This window comes from Neolamprologus multifasciatus, chromosome 20 (assembly GCF_963576455.1).
Source record: "Neolamprologus multifasciatus chromosome 20, fNeoMul1.2, whole genome shotgun sequence".
In the NCBI taxonomy this organism is placed as follows: Eukaryota; Metazoa; Chordata; class Actinopteri; order Cichliformes; family Cichlidae; genus Neolamprologus; species Neolamprologus multifasciatus.
The window spans coordinates 22,574,187-22,594,880 of record NC_140458.1 but is presented as its reverse complement, the minus strand read 5'-3'; the positions used below and the strand labels follow the sequence as shown (position 1 = coordinate 22,594,880).

Sequence of the window (20,694 nt, the reverse complement as noted above, 5' to 3'; positions counted from 1 at the left end):
CTTCTGGTAGTGCAATCCCCTCAGTTCTGACTTTCCCTGTCTTTGTTGCCATCCAACTACACTTCTCCAGTACGAATGACATTCTAATATCATTACTGTGGATCATAGTGGTATGGATCAGTCCAAGATTTTAATGTACATGACCCCTCCATGTAGTGAAGTCATCTAATACCTTCAGCATGTTTCCACCGACATGCTTGACTGGTGTTCTTTGGGTCATATTCACCATTTAAACACTCCCTTTGCTGTCCTGTTTCAGCCAGGACATCCTGTATGATGAGCAAAATTGGTCTGTCCCTTATTCTAACTTAAATGTCATGTATATTGACCATTACCTGCAATGTCACATACACTCCATATTTACACTATGCCCAGCTGGTTGAGTCTCCCAGAGTCTCCGTTATTTGATAGTTGAAAGGTTGCCAACCCTACTATGATCCCAACTGCCTTCAGTTCTTCAACATGCTCCTCCTGTGTAGTCTTTTTGGTTTTGTTTTCATCATATTATCTTATTATATTTTCACCCTACATAAATATAATATCATTAAGTTCATGAAAATACATCATTTATTAGCATGTGGCTGAAATGCTAATTTGTGAAATTTTGTTTCTATCTACACATTTTCCCATCTTAATGGAGGAAGCCTTGCAACGCTTTGTAGCTCTCTTTTCAGTATGTCAGAAAACAAATGGAAGCTTTGTGGTGTCAAACAGCAGGTACAGCGACATCTGGTGGCTCCCACATCTTAGCGCAAACCTGCAACAGTTGAATCAAAGTGTCAAGACTTTAAATTATATATATAGTTTAAAGTCTTGACACTTTGGACTTCAGCAGGTACATCCATTTCAAATACAAATGTAATCATAGTGCTGCCTTATACTTTAACTTCCTATTGGAGAAAAAGGGTAATTGCTTATGCTACCCTGAACAAAAATAATTATCAAATAAATTGTATAAATAAACTGAAATGATTGGAGAATTGTATACATTACTTTTGTTTTTATAGCTTGGCATCAGGAGAAAATTGTATAGTTATAATTATGAAATATTATATATTTCATATATAATATATTTCGTTCTTCTATGTGTTATTTCACCAACCTATGGCGGAGAGTGTCAGCAGAACCAGGCTCAGGATGTATAGGCAGTATAGAGATCATGAACAACAGGCAGAACAAAATGAAAAGTACTGTAGACACTCAGTAAGAAAAATGAAATGAAAGAGCGGCAATTAAATGGGACAACGCAGTTTAAAGTAGGTCCAAAGCAGGAAAGTGATGTGATGGACAGAGAGTTTATAGCTGTTGCTAACTTGTCAAACCCTAAGAACCAAAAGAAAGCCTGCTGACTGAGAGAAAGTAAGTTCTGTGTTATGATGATCTGGTACTATGGGACCTGATTATTAAAGATTTTATATGTGAAAATAATTTTATATTCAATTAGGGACTTGATGGGGTCGCAGTAAAGAGAAGCTAATATGGGAGAAATAGGATCTCTCTCTCTCTGTTTCACCTGTCAGTATTCTCATGGCAGCACTGGATCAGAGGAAGGCTTTTCAATGAGCTTTTAGAACAACCTGACAATAATGAATTACAATAGTCCAGGCTAGAATTAATAAATGTATGGATTAGCTTTTCAACATTGCTCTCAGACAGGATGTTTCTAATTTTAGTGATGTGGTGCAGCTCAAAGAAAGACGTCCTGCATATTTATTCAATGTGCACGCTGAAGAACCTGTCCTTTCCGTCAAGGGTAAAGGCCATTCAGAACATCATGTTTCTAAGCCCTTTAGGGTAGAGTACAATAACTGCAGTTTTGTCTGAATTTAGGAGAAGAAAATTACAGGACATCCAGGTTTTTATGTGTTCAAGACACACCTGTAGTTTCATTGATTTGTGCCATATGGATAAAAATGAAAATGTATATTATGTCTACTAATAACATTTCTTACACGAAGCATGTCTATTAAATGATTGTCCAGGTACAGAAACCTGTGGAACTCATACAATAATTTATATGTGAAGAAGTCCCTCTCATTATATGAACGCTGTACTGATGGTTAGCAGTAACAAGTAGGGTACTGCCATGAAATGAACAAGATCTGGGCTTGAAAGCAGAAACCAAGAATAAATGTTCAACAGATGTTTTACACACAGATGTTTCACAGGCAATAAACACTGAACTGCAACAAGAGAACTGTTTGAATGTCTTCTTTCTGGGCAAGCAGATGGACAGTTTTCCTTCTCACATCTCTTCCTCTCCTCAACTCTTTCTCAGCAGGTTTCCTTTTCTTGCAGACAGGTGTCTCTCTGCAGACCCATGATGTCTGGGAGCATCTGTGCAGAACATATTCAGGTTAGTCTAAAAAAAACAACAAAAAAACCCCCATACTACACGAGGAGCCAAATAACACCACCACAGTCGGTGAAACAATCTGGCAGCAGCTGAGGGAACTCTTTAGCCTTAGGTAGTGGGTGAGTAATCATCAGATTGCACACAGGTGAGTGATTATTGAACTGCTTCCAGGTACGCAGGCAGGAGAAGTGCACGAGCTGGGACAAGGCTCCACTTCCAAAACGCACAAGCAGAATTATAAACACACACACACATAGACAAAGGAAATGAAAAGAAGATCATAACAAGTCCACAATCAGAGGCCATAAAAAGAAATAGATGAAGTGTGGGGGACCAGAATGAGATACACATAACAGAATAGATTAGTTAAAATAACTAACTTAACTTTTAATGTGAAAGACTTCATGTATTTAAATTTACTTGGCAGCATTTTATGGAGTCGTCATGCTAGTGACTGTTACTTTGTTATTGTTGGACATATCTAGAAAGAAGAGAGGAGCTCGACTGGTTATAGATCTGCAGGCTAATTTAAGAAAACACAAAGAAATTAAACTCTTGCAGCTGAGTGAGACGTTAACAAGTAAGTAAAACATTTAGCTACAGACATTTTCTTACTTCCCTCAACTTTGTCATTTACTCAATAAATTAATTAATTAATTAATTAATTAAAAAATTAAACCATGCACTGACATGCATTTGGACTTACTTTTACATTGCCCACTTGCACTTCACTATAATTGCAACAGATGGCACCCTAATACAAGATCATGTGCTGTGATGGAGTACTGCACAATGACATGGAGGCACGGATGAAAGAGCTCTGTGTTACAGATATCTTTGGTGATGTGTTATGCATAGTTATAATGATATTGTTACAAGATATAGCAAAAACACAGATAAAGATAGAAGCTGGTCTTCTTCTTCTACAGTGGTGTTTTACTGCTGTGTGAGGCTGTGTGAGGCCGACACACACGCAGCCTTACAAAGATTTAGACGCAAAATTCACAAACCCTCTGCTGCCCTCCATGAAAACTCCTCTCATTCCTCAAGAGGCATCCCCTGTCTGTGTACAAGTCTATTTCCTTCCACTCACATGTCCTCACTTCAGTAGTTACACTGCACCTTTTGCACTCACTCTGCCGGTGTTAGCACACAAGCACACGTGCTAGTGGCCAACACACGCACAAACACACACAGCTTGTCAACTCCCCGCTGCTGCTAACAGATGACAGGAGGCCTCAGGATGAAGAAAGACAGTCAGTGCTGTGCTGTGGAAGCACAGGGCAAAAATACATGTTTTTTTTTAGACAGCATCCAGATGTGCTATGTGTGTTCTGAGCATATAGTGCAGCCAGAAGATGTTGAAAGGAAGGATGAACCGGGTGCACTGGTAATCCAGTTGCTATGAAAATTATAAGCCATGCCTAAACATAAAGCAGTGCCCTTTTGTTTCTCCAGGTTCCTCTTTGTGGGTTTATTTTATAACGCTATGCTAATTCAAATGCAACTTCCTTGAAGGCTTTATTCTGGCCTTAACACCAGTCACTGTATGCAACAGTCTTTGTCTGCTCCCTCCTCTAAAGCATGATCTCACAGACCTCTGTCTTGGCCTAGTTTTACATGAATGTGAAAGCTTGAGGGAAGATGCATCTCCCCCCCGATGAGTAACGGAGCTTTTTATGGACAGAGAATGAAGGCTTCAATAGTTAAGGCAACATCTGGCTCTGGAGAAACCGGAAGCCTGAATAAAGAAAATGCAACAAATGACTGTTAATATGGGTGATGCTGTTGTGCAGGAGCAATATTGTGCTTTCTTATGTGGAGATATAAGGCAGTGATAATTTGTTATGTCTCTTAGAATGATCACTACATGTGCGATTAGAGGAAGAGAGTTATTTAGTTTGCCAGATGTTTTATGGTAGTCTGGTGCATTCCCAGACATTTCATCGCCATCTTGATGAAATGCCTTCTTTTTGTTTTTAATTTATAGTTCCCTAAAGATAAAATAGATTTCTTTCAGAGACACTAATCAAACTTTGCTTCAGTTCTTACTGAAATAGTTCATTATGTGGCTTTTATCAGTTGTTATGAAGCAGCAACTCCTGGCTCTGAAACACGCAGCAGTTCCCTGGAGTCGCCACTTGAGGCTGGCTCCCAAAGCGAGTCAGTCCCCATAGACTCCCTGCTAAAATGCCCAAGTTAACAGTATTAAAATCATGGTTTTTTAAATCCTGTTTTTTCCATTACCCCATTTGTTTACTGCTGAGGCTAGCGAAGTAGTCGCTGATGGCTTGCTATGTGGTTCAAACCCTCCAAGATGTTTATAATACAGTTCTGTAAAATCGATATTTTATTGATCGGTTATTTAGCAATAATTAGCACACATGTCTGTTATATCCTTACCATTTACAGATGCTAACCGACTGTGCTTAGTATTCCAACCTTTCCAACACTTCTGTCTCAATGAATAAATAAATAAATCAACATTACAGTTTTTGATGGCTGCTTAAAGGCTAATGCTGACGTTTTAAAAAAGGAAACAGTCTAGAAACCAGTGGGTGACAGCAAGGTTGTTGTGTCCATCTTTTAGGTACAGTTTATAGTTGTTCTCACTCCCATGTATGTGTCACTACTTGGCCTTACCAATTGCCTGATAACACTCAAACGGGTTAAAATGCTAGAGTTCACATTTCTAGCTGGTTAATCAGATAGACCAGACCAAAAAACAGCAGATTAACAAACAAAAACTAACAAAACAATAAATAATAAAACCAACAAACAAACATCAATCTACTACAAGCTTTTCAAATATGCATAGCTACTATTGCCATGCATGCATTTGTGAGATGTATCTTATATAGCGCTTTTCTTTTTAAACAGCATGCCTCTTTCACCCAAACACTTGTTGTTCTACGTTTAACTGATTTATATCTAAAATTCACACACAGTCACGTGAACGCATCGGCAGTAACTAAGGGTTCAGTATCTTGCCCAAGGATACGTGGACACGGAGACCCTGGCAGTAGGCTAAGGGGTCGAACCAACAACCTCCCCGTTAGTAGATGACCTGCTCTGCTTCCTGAAACACCCCAAGAGCACAAAAACGGGGGGAAAATGCTATGTAACATGAAAAAAGTCTGTATTTCATATTTAGATTTTGCAAATTAGCCCGATCATGATAGAACTGGAATGGTTTGAATCCGTGGGTGACACCATCCACCATCGTGGTGGTCACTGTGGGTCCGGAATATTTGTTGGTGTGATTTCAAATTTAATTAAGGTGAAGAAAGGCTGGGACGCGCTCTGATGCAAATCCACCCCCCACTCCTCTCCACCCCTTATGCTGCTGCTGCGCCCGCTTACGTGAACGCGCTCCAGCGCTGTCATCAGTACAACATCAGCATCTTTCGGGGGGCGCGCAGAGAGAGAGGGAGAGCGAGAGAGAGAGACGGGAGGAGGAGGAGGACGGAGAAAGCGAGAGAGAGAGGGCTGAGACACACTGGATAAAGGCGACAAAAAGCACGATGATAATGGAGTCGAGGCGGTGGAGGATGTCGGATTTACGAGAAAGGACTGTTGAAATTTGACAGAGGGCTCGTGTTAAAGGCTGGTCTCCATCTTTTTTTTTTTTTTTTTTTTTGGTTTTCCTTTTTTCGTTTCACCGCGTTTGATTTTTTTGCCCCCCTCCCACCACATGCTGCGTGGACAGTAGAGGCGAGCAGAGGAAGGGGAGCACCCCGCGGATCCCTGGGAAGCTAAAAACGGGGGTCCACCGCTGGCGCTACAGGCAACTCTGGTAATAAAAGGACATCCTGATGAAGACAGCTCTGGACTGATGGATGAGGATGGAAAAGCAGCTTTAACCCCCTCCACCCAGCGACTGTGAAATAAAGGGGGGGAAATCCTATTGTGATTTTTTTAATTGTTAATCATTTATAGTGTAGCCCTGAGGAAACGAGCCTTAGACAGCAATGTTGAATCACTGGTGTTGGTAAATTATTCATTAGGAGTATAGGTAGGCTATGATTTTTGTATTGCTTCAATGTAGCATTCCCATTATTCTTTCCCCCCCACTATGTGTAGTCTTGTAAGATCACACACATATGTGCAGGTCTGGTTTTATCCTGTGCTTATGTAGGCCCTTTTAACAGCCAAGAAACAGCCAAAGCAAGGGGAACATTAGCTTTCGTGTAGAAGAGAATATCTGAATAGTGAGGTGTGTCGAGCTGTGCGGGGTTTTTTACATCTTTTACATCTTTTTTAAATATATATATATATGAGAGTGTAAAGAAGAAGCAGGACGGGGGTGTAAAAAAAAGATCTAAGAAGAAGGAGAGGGGAGAAAAAACGACCAAACATGTTGCCTTCCCAAGAAGCCTCCAAGATCTACCATGACAATTATATGCGCAACTCCCGAGCCATCGGGGTGCTGTGGGCCATCTTCACCATCTGCTTCGCCATCGTCAACGTGGTGGTGTTCATCCAGCCCTACTGGATCGGCGACAGCGTCAACACGCCGCAGGCCGGCTACTTCGGCCTCTTCCACTACTGCGTGGGCACCGGGCCGTCGCCCAGCCGGGAGCTCACCTGCGTGGGCAGCTTCTCCGACTTCAGCTCCATCCCGTCCGGAGCCTTCAAGGCGGCCTCAGTGTTCGTGCTGCTGTCCATGGTGCTGATCCTCAGCTGCATCGCCTGCATGGCGCTCTTCTTCTTCTGCAACACCTCCACCGTTTACAAGACCTGCGCCTGGATGCAGCTGCTGTGCGGTAGGCATCCCCCCAATGTTTGTGCCATGTGTCGCTTAGAATGGAAAGTGTGTTTGGAGTCGCGGAGAACCAAAGAAACGTAATCAGGTGAAAAACACCCCCAAACCAATCTGGCAGTTCTGCTTTATTTGCAGCAACCACTGGTGTTGGTGTTGCTGTGTGCAAGGATGGATTCACCAAGGCTCTGATCTTTAAAATAATAATGATAATGTTCACGTAAAAATGGATAGCCACTTAAAATCCGCTGGGCTCTCTTAGATAACAGAAGGTATCGTAACAATGCAACCTTATAGGAAAATGTTCAAAACGATTACAAAACAAGGGAGACGTGTGAGGTCAGAGTGCTGAGAGTCAGCGGCTCAAGCCTCCGTAGACGTAGGAAAATCTCCTGACTTCTCGAATGAGAAAAGTGAAAGGTGTAGTCTTTAGGGGTGTGTAGGCTATGTCTCATTTTGCATCTTATTAGAGGTGAAATACAGATTTTATTCCAATATATTTATTTGTTTATTTTTAAACTCCTGCAATGACAGACGGGAGACAGTAGGAATACATTTTAGCAAAGCGCACTGGAAGCAATAAGGCAGGCAGCTGGAGCTCCCCACAACGTAAGCATTGATATTCTGAGGATACACCACTGCATCTGTAAGGAAAGCGGCAGGATCACTGCTTTATGCCGATGTAATGCAAATGCCATTCATTCACTCACTCCACCCGTTTGTAGAGGTTACGATGCGGGCGGGTGTGATATGTGCGATGCGACGGAGATGTGAATTGCTGTGACTGAGGGCTTATAACAGGCCCTGTTGCTATTTTCAGGGATGATACCAGGTCGATTGGATTACTGTGTTCAGGGGAGATATGCTTTGTCCCTTCTTTGTGGTTAGATTGTTAGATTACACTTTGTAGAAATGATTGGGACAAATGGTGGCTTTTCCAAACACAAGGACACACTGAGTTCCTGCTGTTTTCTTGGGATGTGGAAGAACAGACGTAGCTTCGACGGTTCAGTTTAGATCTGTGTGGCTGCCACAACTGTAGATGCTTACTGAGATGGTGCTGTAGTAGAAATAAGGGATTTTTTTCTTTTTTTGGAATCGCTTAAATATCACCCGTCACTGGAAGGAAGATCAGGATGTCTGCGATTACCAGAGGTTCTTCTCCAGGCGTTACTGCATGTTTCCTGACATTTAATGGCATTAGCCATTAGCCTATGGAAGGATTTTTAAATGAGCAAACAACAAAAGATGCACGATAAAAGGAGTTTACAAGAGACCAGTGGCAATCCAAATGAAATACTTACTTATTTGAGAAGCTGGAATAAAAAAGAAATCAAAATAAAACAAACGAATAAAGGAAACCACAGCCTCTTATTTAACGTGAATTTGTTACTATTTGTGGACATAACACAGACCCTTCATTGTGTTTTGGGTCACATTTTTAATTTTGTTCCCATTTGTTGTGTTTTGGCTAACAATATACACTTAGAAATTTTGTATTCTGTATTGTTTCTTTTGTTTGTGACTCCAACAAACTGCAGGACTGTTGTGTAAGAAAAACTGTCAGCACATTTATGATGAGATGACCACGTTAGCAAGACTGGAGCAATGAGTAAAGTGAGCTCGGTGCAGTGTATCTCAGAGGGTGCTAAAAAAAAAAAAAAAAAGAAGAAAAATTCATGATCCTTCTCATATAAGCAGTTCTCCTAGCGAGCCTCCTGTGTATATCTGATTTCTTTATAAGCTGATCAATGTGATAAATAGGCCAGGCAGAATAGCGTGGGAGTCAGTTTTCTGTACAGAAACAGTCAGCATACTGAATGAGAGGGAGGGAGGATGACGGGGAGGCAGAGAGAAAGAGATCAGCACTTTTTTTCCTCCTGTATTGTTCTTTTCCTCATCCTCATCTGCCCACTCTGTCCTCTGTTGTGCCGAGTGTGTCGAAATCAGCAGGAATCAGACACAACAGCAGAGGTACAGATTTTGCTTTCTTTATCAAAACCCGTATGGCTTAATAGAAATTGAACCTCGGTCTTCCCGCACACAATTAATCAAGCACAACAACAGCAAGGAGCTTTTTATGAAGAAAGATTCGAATGTTTTACATAAGAATGTGGGTAAAAGGAAATCTGCCTTTCTTAGTTGTTGTCTTGTAAAAGTTTAATCACGGATCAGTGAACACTGTTGTTGAGTCAGAGCTGCTGGTGTCTCATGTACATGTGGTCTGGTGACACACATGTGGTGGTAGGGTGGCCTTACTCTTAAGCAGTGTTGGTCAAGTTACTTGAAAAATGTAATCAGTAACTAATTACTGATTACTTCCCCCCAAAAGTAATCCCGTTACTTTACTGATTACTTATTTTCAAAAGTAATTAATTACTTAGTTACTTAGTTGCTTTTTTAAAACACGATTTACAACCTGAATAGGTGATAAAGCGATAGATCTTTCAGCCCAATTCTACTTTTTCTGCATAATTCATCATACAAAATGTAATCAAATGGAAAAGTCCCTTTTTAAAACTTGTTTTATTAGCTTTAATCCTTTAACTTCATGCATCAAGCAAAAATGTAATTATATGCAACATTCTCTTACTGGAAGAAATTTGTTTAATATTTAAACCTATTTTCTGCACATTCCAGCACATATGTGTGTGTGTGTGTTTACACTCACTCTTTCGAATAGATGCAAGTAAAACACAGCAGAAAATAAATAAAGTCAAAGACTAGCGGTCCTGTTGCTCTATTTTCACTTGTAAAGCAGGAGTAGGATAGGCGGAGGTTTACCCTGGTGCAGGTGTGCCGCAGCGGTCAGTGGAAGGATAGGCAGTTTCTCTGTGAGTTTCCCATTACGTTGTAGCGCACTTGGTGCTTGCTTGGAAGTTTAGGGGGTTTTTTCGCTGTAAAAAGAAGTTTTCTTCCCACGCACAATGGACACTAATGTTTTTGTCACTTTTTATGGAATCAAACTTAAAGTAAGGTCAGTACTTCCACACTTTAAACGCTGCATGCTCATGCTCTCTCCCACACTCAATATTGTTCATATCCATTGTTGATCTGCACACAGCTGTTGTCACAACTTGCTTATGTCATTGTCATGAGACATTCTCGCAAAAAAATCACGGTTTTAGTAACGCAGTGTTCCTACGGGAAAGTAAGGGTAATCTAATTACCGTTTTTGTAATAGTAATCCCTTACTCGTTACTTGAAAAAAGTAATCGGATTACAGTAACGCGTAACGCGTTACTGCCCATCTCTGCTCTTAAGTCATGACATTTTAAAACAAACCACAATCTTTTCCTGAATTTAAGCTTTATGAACAAAAGTGCTGGGCCACAGCACCTACAGGAGGTGCTAAGCTGTGAAGCTCCTGGTGCGCAGGTTTTGTGCTGATGTTAATGCCAGAGGATGTTTGGAAGTCTGCAGTTATTGAGTCAGCAGAGCTTTCGTGGCTTTTATAAATAATGTAACTCAGCAGTCTGCAACCTGCTCTGTAACTTCACGTGGTTGGCTCATTCATGGCTTACTTGCTATGGTTTCCACTTTGTAATAATACAAGAAACCTCATAAACTTGCTCGTTGCAATAGTGGTATCCCATTCCAATGAGCTCATTAGAATGACTTGTTCTTTCACACTTTTGTAAAAACAGACAGCATGAATAGGTGCTTGATTTTACTGAAAACACCTCAATTGAAAGATCAAGGAGTGTAATACATCTAATACAGTTTATGTGCTCTTCAGATACAACTTTATAATAGCAAGTCAGTTCATTTTAATCCAACAGGGTGCCTGTTTTCTAAACATTTACATATTTTCATCAGTATCAGTTACAGATTTATCATCCAAATACTGTTAATAGATGGATTAGAGACCAGCTGCTAACCAATTAGCAAACACTAATACTCAGTTCTTTGTGATTTTGATTCAACATGGTGCTGAAAATATTCTTTAGAGATTTTAGTCCATAGTCATGTGATAGCATCATACAGTTACTGTAGATTTGTCGGTTGATGTGAATCTCCTCTCAGTTATTGTTCTCAGCTGACAGCAGCTGCACCCAGTCGGTCATCTGCTGCTGTAGCCCATCTGCATCAAGGTTTAACATGTTATCCATTTAGAGATGCTCTTCTGCATACTTGGTTGTAGCTACTAGTTATTTGAGTTCCTGTTGCCTTCAGCTTGAAGCAGTCTGGCCATTCTTGTGTGATTTCTGACTCCAACAGTGCATTTTTGCCTACACACTGTCGCTCTCTGTATATTTTACCTTTTAGACCATTCTCTGTAAAACTCTAGAATTGGTTGAGCGAGAAAATCTCTGCAGATGAGCAGTTTTGCAGTTCTCAGACCACGTGTCTGGTGCCAACAAACATGGCACATTAAACCCAGTTTAAACATTCTTTGTTCTGGTGCTCAATTTGAACTTCAGCGAGTCATCAGCATGTCTGAATGCATTGAGTCGCTACCATGTGATTGTCTAAATAGAAATTTGCATTAATAAACAGTTGAACACGTGTATCTGATACAGTGGCTGATGAGTGTACGCTCAGTGGTTCCTTTTACAGTTCAGAAGTTGTGTTCTGTGGCTGTCACGTTATGAACGGGGGATTGTAAAAAAAAATAGGTTTGTGGAGCTATTAAGAAAATCTGAATGTGAAGCAGATATAAATGTTTTTATTAGAGATGATTGGGTAAATACATTTTATAAACTGAAATGAGACTGGTTGATTTTCCTAAAACACCTCAAACTATGTTTCTTAACTCTGTGAGATATAAGTTATCATTGTTGATGACCCTAATCTTAACCCTACTAAAACCTTGTTTTAGAGAAAGGCAAAAAACACTTAGGAAAAAGTGTAAAGTTTTTTATGCGTCAGAATTTTTGCTTTCTTTGTCTCCTGATTGCAAGATATGGGCGCATGATTTAAAAATTAAATATTCCCATTTAATAGGGTTTGGGTTTGTAATATCACCAGTGGCATTTCTAAAAAAAAAAAGACCTAAAAAGCAGAAGTATAAATTAACAAAACTATTGAATTACAGAGGCAAAGTACTACAAAATTCACATTTCTATAGCATTCGCTCTAAGTTACCTGAAACAGGTAGGCCACCTCCTCCAGGAGGTCCATAACCCATCAGCAGGACCAGTGTCTGCCCCTTCGTGCAAGGAGAAACAGGCTGAGCACTGCCAAAGCTACAAAATGACCTCCAGGAGGACACTCGTGTCAATGTCACTGACCAAACAATCTGAGACAGATTTTATGAGGCTGGCCTGAGGACCCCACATCCTCTAGTGGGCCCTATTCACAGGCCCATGTAATCCTTGGACTCATTGTCAGATCCTCCCCTGGTTCCTGGTGGTGCACAACAGTGCACATCCTCATTTGGCAAGAGTATGCAGGCAGTTCCTGGAGGATGAAGGAATGAAGGAACTGATACCACTGACTGGCCCCCACACACACCTGACCTAAATCCAACAGAATACCTCTGGGACATTATGTTTCGCTCCATCTGACACCACTGGGTTGCACTTAAGACTGTCCAGGAGCTCAGTGATGCCCTTGTCCAGATCTGGAGATCAGATCCCCAGGACTCCATCTATTGTCTCATGTTGTCAACATAAGACACTTTCAGAAAATCACTTTAATGTTTGGGGTGTGTTTGAATTCAGCCCTCTTTAGGTTGATCATTTTCATTTCCATCAAATGATGTGGCATCCTTTTTTCCCCTAACACATTACCCAGTTCATATCAGTATATAGATCCATCATGATTTTTTTCCCCAGTTGACATCCAATGTGTTTTCAAAGTGTTCCTTTAATTTTTTGAGCAGTGTACATAAGAATTAAGCAGTATGAGGAATCAAGTGCATCAAATCAATGTAGCAGTCCTGAGTCTACTGAAACAACAGATAAACGCCCCTTCATGACCACCATCCAATGCCCTCAGGCATCCTGATGATTTAGAAATCTTTGTTGAAAAAAATCAACAAAAACTGAAGATTTGCTACATAAAGGTTGTTTTTTATGGCACCAGGGTTGTATGTCCCTCTCTAAAGATCCAAATACATTAGTTTTGTAAGTCCTATAAAAAAGGATGGAAGATTAGATCCAGAATTTATTGCTTACCATATAAGATAGCTAATCTTATATGGTAAAATTATAAAATATGGTTATATATAGTTATAAAATGCCTCTTTGATATTCTACTTTTAATTTGTGAGCACAGATCAAAGTTACTGAGTGGGTTTTTTTATCCTTTCTGTGGACTCATATGATGTGTGGCGAATGTAAGTCATCTAGAAGGCTGGCCAAATGCCACTCACCACCTTGGAAATTATCATTTAATCATCCCCTCTGCCCTGCTGGTTGCAGCAGCAGGTCTGCTGGCACAGAACAGTGACAGACTGTACCACAGCAAATACAGTAAGAGCCAATCTGAACCGCTGGCGGCTCAGATTGGCCTAAATGAACCAAAAGGTATCAATTAGGGAGCAGTTTGAGCCAGAATTTTGCTGGTCACCTAGAGTGTGCTATAGGAACAAGAAGATTAAATAGAAACATCTCCTCGTGTTTCCATCAGCTGAAACTGCAGACACATTCACACATCTACACAGGTCAGCGATTTTCTCACTGCGGCTTTGTCTTATATTCTGGGTAAGTGTTTAGTCCAGTCAGGAAACTAGTGGGACCTACTGGTTAAGTATTGGTAAAACTGAAGATAAACGGAGAAACTGGAACATGGTTCAAAACACTGAGATGTGGGAGTCTTGGCAGAGCACGCTGACACAGTGTGTACTGGCACCTATAAGCTGAAAATAGGCCAGAGTTGTCTTTTACGTACACTCAACTGAACTGACCAAATGTGAGTAAGGTTAATGTACTTGAAGAGAACTTTAAGATGGCACTCATAACTATTGGCAGTGCAGCGTGACTGTGCGTACCAATACAGCTAAATGAATTGGAAAAAGGTTAACCGCTGATTATAGAACTGCTGGCGACGCTGCAGTGCAACAGAGAAGAAAACTCCTTCTCTGACTGGAACCAAATCAAAAAGCGTCTTTAGTTTTTACACGCAAAAGGAATTGATCACAAAATCCTGCTGTGCTAAAACAGGGGCCTGGATCGCGAAGCAAAACTATGTCACAGTAGCTTGTTATTCAGTTATCTTTGGGCTTAACTCTGTATTACAAAGCTTGCCCACTTAATTATGTTATATTGTGTATGTAATCATGCATATTAACTATCCTGACTTTTAAACTGACAAAGAAGACTGGAAATATCAAGTATGTCCACATCCTGCTGATGGTCTTGTATGCTTCAAGAAATGGCCGAACAACAAAAACCTCATCCACTGCAAAGCTCATCAATGTTAGCATGAAAAGCACTTTGGCTATTGGTTGATCAGCCGAATGCAAAGTATTGAAAAAGTGCTCCATAGCTGTATGAGAACAATTCCAAGAACTTTAAGTATTTACAGAAAGGTGACTGTATTTTTTTTTCTTAAAGAACTTTAGTTTTCTCTATGGCCTAATCTACAATACAGTGTGTGATACTATCATGTGAGTATGGACTAAAATGTCTAAAGAATGTTTCCAGCACCATGTTGAATCAATGCCATTAAGAATTGACACGAGCCAAAGAAACAGCCTCAATTGGCCTCTGTTTAGGAATTTATTTATCATGTACCAACTAAGACTACTATGCAATAAGAATATGTAATTAGTGAAGAATCATGTGCTATATATATATATAAATTAAAGAAATCATGGATGTAGTCTCAGGGTGTGAAAAGTCAAACCAGTGCAGGGACTTAAATGTGTGTTCTGTAATCTATCGCCAGCAGGTGGCAGTACATGATCTATGACCTCAGTGAACACTTTTCTAATTAATTTATGGTGTCAGTCATAGATTTTAGGTCTTATCTAATGCAGCATCATGTTCATTTAATAATATATGGTTTTTAGGGTGGTGTGGTGGTTAGCACTTTTGCCTCAAAACAAGATGTTCGTGGGTTCAAATCCACCATCTATTGGAGGCTTGTCTATGTGGATTTTGCATGTGTGGCCACCTTCTACCAGAGGCCAAAGAAATTTGGAAAACTTCTCTCCAAGGATAAGGGTTTGGGATGGTATGACGACATCTAGACCAGAAGATAAGACTATTAGAGAATCACTGAGGGCAAATTCAAAGCAAAGCGGCTCGGGTGGGGAAATCAGGCAGAGCCTAGACCGCTGGCAGAGAGCCAGCAATGGCCTGTGCTCCTTTTGGGACGAAGGAGCTTGAAGTGTCTCGATTTCATATTCAAACCCTTACCTCACTCATCATAGTTTGTGAAAAAAAGTCTACAAACCAATAAGTAACATCACAATAATTTAGATTCAACAAGCTGCTGGAAACAACCCTTGAGATGGTTGCAAGGGAAAATCCCAGTGAATCAGCAGTTTCTGCAATACTCAGATCAACCCCCGGGACTAACAGCCACGCCACATCCAAAGTTACTTCAATTACCTTTCCTAATCATTCTGATGCTTGGGTTGAGCTTCATCAGGGTGCTAAGGGGAGAAGTGGGGGATGAAATATTTCCATATTTGGTCAGTTAACTCACCAGAATTTAAACTACAGAAGACTTGGCTTAAAAAATGTAGGGGAATTTTAGATGTAATTACAAGTATTACTGACAGTGACACGTGCTTCAGACTAGTCTGAAAACATGCACCATCACAAATAATAAAAAGTCAAATCGCCAAATTTCCCCTAGAGAGACAAATCACATCCAAATGGCATCTCAGTTCCACTTTTCTTGTTGCACAGACCCTATTGATAATTGATCAGGGACTGCACTTAAACAAAGAAATGTTCAGTTTACAATCCAAACCAAAAGCTCCAAAAGTGGGTTAGGGCCAACAGAGAATCAACAGCCACATGCTAATAGGTGATTTTCCTCCCATCTTCCCCCAGTTGTGTCACACCTGGATGGGAATGTGAATAATGGGATCATTTTACAGTTAGAATCTAGACTAAACTGCAGTTTTTTTCCTTCTTCACACAAAGGAACAAGGGCTAGATTTCCCCAAAGCACCGTAGGTCTGTGAATAGCTTCTCTGCTCACACACCTTTGCTTGGATTTAGATTAATTCAGTGGAAAATGCTCCTGGGAAAATGGCTAGCACTTTAGTTTTAATTCACCTTACTTGAACAAAGATGAATTTAGTCTAAGAACCTCAGAGGAAATTCAAATAAGATTTCAGCGTTTACTTCTCACAGAGATGGCGAGGTTGCTTCACCCATCAACTATCTTCTCACTCCACCCTCCTCCTGTTTTCCTGCATCCCTCTGGCTTTGAGAGGTGGAGAAACAGGAAAGTACCAAGTTAATCGTACAGCTCAACTGCTCCCTTTCTCACTCCCATCTCCATCAGTTCAGTCCACCATCCTTCTTTCACATCTGACCTTGGCTGTTGCAATATTAAACAGAACTAAGCAGGACATGGGCTGTGGCACAGGGGAGGAGCCGTATAGGGAGAAACAACCTGTCAGGGACTGTTCGGCATAACTCTGTGTGTGTGTGTGTGTGTGTGTGTGTGGGGGGGGGGGGGGGGGGGGCTCTGTGGTAAAGTTAAGTTCTTGTTATGGGGCTATAGTTTTGCTTCCACTCGGCTTCCAGTCTGAATGTCATGGAAATAAATGACCTGTAGAATTAGTCTAACAGATACTGAGGCAAAAAGCAGAGGTGTTTGGAGGAAGGGTGAAGAAAAGCTCATCTGAAGACGCGGAACCACTGAGTAACCACAGTGCAAAAAATGGTCATAGGAGATGTACTTTTATATAAATAATCTTGAGTAATTACATTCACTGCTCACTGCAGTGCTTCTGCATTGGGTGTAAATTAGGAAAGTTTAAATTTTCCAATATTCATTTGCTCTTACTGTTTAGATTAATAATGGAAATTCATTCAGCTCCTCCAGACTTTTTTCTAACTGCTCTTATAATAACAAAAAACTGTTAGGAAACATGTCCAGGCTCAACTTAAAAAAAAAAAAACTGTGTCAAATTAATCAACATTAATCAAACATTCACAATGAGAATATACATCTATTCATCCATTTTGTTAATGTCTCGTCCAATTCAGAGAAGGGAGGAGGCGGAGCCTATCTCAGCTGACTCTGGATGAAAGCTGGAGTACACCAAGGTTAGGTCTCCAGAGCAAAATAAGAACATACTGTTCAAAATGTAAACTCAAATTCATTTTCTTTTCTATTTTAACATGTTTACAATTTTGAAAGGAAATCGTGCTGTGTTTGCTTTTTTTCACTCAAAGTTAGTCTTTGCATATGATTGCATTCTCTTTTTACTCAGCTATTTTGGAAAGACTGTTATAAATTTGAGGTTCACTGATAGTTTCTCCACATCTACAATAGAAAAATGCAGTTTTGAACTCCAGTCATGCAGAAGAAGAATTTCCTTGCTTATTATGTTGCAACTACTTAATACAGCTACACGTGTTGATGATAATATCCACAGTGAATATAATACTTACAAGAACATAATGTAATGTGCTGCTGGAGGAGATCCAGTCCTTGGGGACTTGCAGAATTAGGCAGATGATGACCTTTCCATCTCATGGGCTGCCACAGATGCAGGAACAATCAATTTTGACGTCACTACAAGTAAAAAACACCGAGCACTGCAAATGATTTTGGTACTAGACCCTACTAGAGTTAGTACTAGAGTTCTAGTAACGTCACCCTACATATGTTGTTGGTCCTGACAGACAGCAGTTGTAATTTGCACAGCCATGAGATGTCTCTGAAAGGGAAAATGTTGTTTTTTTCCTTCTTGTACAAACAGTGAACACAGTTGTTTTTCTGGTGAGGCAGCTTGAGTTTTCTCGGTTTCTCTCTGTTTTTCCTTGTTGTCCGTTTTTGTTCTTACAAGGATTCTGAAGGAAAGCAAGAGAGCAGCAGAAAGAGTGCGTAACAGTGTGTGCATGTGATGGAAGGAGAGGCAGAACGTGAGGGAGCAAAACACAGCAAATTCATTTGCATGTGCGTGCTGATGGTATGCTTTGTGTGTATCTTGCCCCCCCCAACACACACACACACATCTGTTCTCGCAACTGTGTGAGACAACGGGTAAATGTGTACATGATGGTGTGAGAGCTGAATGATTAATGAGAACGTTTTCTCTTTTCTTCTCTTGAAGCAGTGTGGTGTTTTTTATGTATTTATTTTTTCTTTCTTTTCTTTTTTTGTTTTTGCTGCTGCAGTTAATGTGGCTGTGTGCATCCATGCAGCGTGTGTTCACATGCACAGTAGATTTAAATAAATTCTGCAGTGGTTGAGTTTTTTTACATATATATATCTATATCTATGTATATATAGAGATGTATATGTGTCTGTGTGTGTATGTAAGACAGAGACGGAGAGAGATGTAGTGAGAAAAAGTCTCCCTGCCTCTTGCTCACTCTTTCCTTCTCTGTGTTTTTCACTCTCTGAGATTTCTGGTTGGCTTTCCCGACCAAACGTACATGTTTTAATTATCAGGCACTTAATAAATAATTCCAAAGTCACTGGGGTGTTTCTAAAAATATCCTGACAGCTGAATAATGGATTCCTTTGACCCGTCTCATCATTGTCGCTCTCTGTGTATGTGTGTGTGTCTGTGCAGGAGTGAGAAACAAAGTCTTACATCTCATTGATGTGTAGTTAGTAGCAACAACGTAGGCTTGGCCCAAAAAAGGAGGGAAATTTGTGTTTGGCTGATTATTTGTTTGTTGTAACAATGCTTTTTGGTAATAAATGTTATACTGTTGAAAAATCTCATCGTATCCTCCTAAATGGTTCCACATTTACAAGGAAAAGCGTTTGTGGGTTGAGCAGCAGAGTCATCAAGACATGGACTAGTCTGCCACATAATCTTTTCACTTCCCCTTTGAGATCTGATTATTTTGAAAAAATTCCTTTAATTTTTTGGAGTATCAATATCAACCTAAGCATTGTTTAGTCCAACCACACAGATTATAACAACAAAACTAAGGCTTCTCTAAGCCCTACCAACCCACAAAATATGCTCAGGAGCAGTTCAAGGTACACACCCAAAAGCTTAAACTCTCCACATCCATGCTTTATATGGCTGAACAAGCCTGATCCACAGAACCCAAAGGATCCCCTGCCAACATTGCTGATGTCAGACACCCTGGCAAGGGTACATGCCCAATGAGGCAGAGCAACAGTGGGATTTTAATGTTGTGACTGACATCTTCTGTATGAAATTTCACATTCATTTTAAATTCATATTGTTCCTGCTGTTCATTTAAGCCATTTCTGACACCCCACAGCAAACAAGTTCCTTACACTTTTTCAAAAATAACTTTAGCTTTTCAGACTAAATTACAAAATCCACAAACTGCACCATAATAAATCATAGTAGGTCATCTTTCCCAACAAAAGAAAATCTCCTAAAAGGTTCTCCAAAAAATTCTCAAAAAGACAAATACACTTCTTCAGATTCATACTGGCACCGAGGATACCAGCCTTATACATAGCATCAAAGATGTAAGATTTTTTTTCCATATAACTCTTGGGTGTCTTTATGTGATACTTGCTACAAGACAAACTTGTAGCCGATAAACAGGATAAGCTTGTAGCAGAATGATGGGAAGCGAAAAGTATGGAGAAGCAGAGAAACAGCTAATGATCCAAAGAATACCACCATCTGTTAAACATGGTCGAGGCAATATTACAGCATGGATACGTATGGCTGACAGTAGAAGTGGGTCACTGCTATTTATTGATGATGTGACAGCCGATAGAAGTAGCAGGATGAATTGTAAAATGTACATGGCTTTACTTAAATGTTCAGCCAAATTCTGGAAAACATGAAGCATACTGTAAAAGCTAACTGGGAGTTTTTCCATCTGAGTTGGAAGAAGTAGATGATGTGGCCACAGTAGAGAATTTCCTTCTTACATGCATCACTATTTGCAGTGTTTTCATTTGCAGCTTTAAAGTACTTGTAAAGTACTACATGAAGCTACGCTTGGTAAAGGGATGCAGTGACAAAATTGCATGTAGGGAGGTGGAATTTCACAGATTTTTGTGACTGCTCCTGTTGCATCGGCATATTTAAGGGAGTTCCTTTCTCAAAACGCAAAATACAGGGAAGAGAATGTTTAAACCGAGCACAAAAACTGATATTGGTGCTAATATTTAACACAGAAAAAAGCATGTCTTATTTTTTTTTTGCACTTGATATTGAAATGGGTCAACTGCGCTTGTGTTAGAAAACAGCTTTAGAAAATCACCTATGAACTAACCACACCTATGAGCTAGAGCTGCCACGATTAGTTGACTAGTCACAATTACGTCGACTATCAAAATTGATGACGACTAATTTAATAGTCGACGTGTCATTTGAAGCTTTGTAAGATCCTGAAAGACGCAGGAATTAGTAGTAGGATTTATGAGTGTAATAATGGACTGAAACAGAAGATGGCAGCACTGCATGAACAAGGATGCCAGCTGCCGTTAAACCCCAACGAAGAAGACGCAATCTCCGGTATCATAGCTGTGTCCAAATTCA

The 20,694-nt window shown here is 40.2% G+C and overlaps 1 protein-coding gene across 1 annotated transcript in view; it reads left to right on the top strand.

Moving 5' to 3' along the window:
- The first annotated feature begins 5,768 nt into the window (after positions 1 to 5,768).
- LOC146494941 (LHFPL tetraspan subfamily member 4 protein-like) overlaps positions 5,769 to 20,694 on the top strand; it is a 40,512-nt gene continuing 25,586 nt past the window's right edge. Inside the window, exon 1 of the mRNA XM_085145757.1 lies at positions 5,769 to 7,122. Within this exon, the coding sequence (XP_085001883.1) occupies positions 6,714 to 7,122 (409 nt within the window). The 5' untranslated portion in view covers positions 5,769 to 6,713. The remainder of the gene's footprint in view (positions 7,123 to 20,694) is intronic.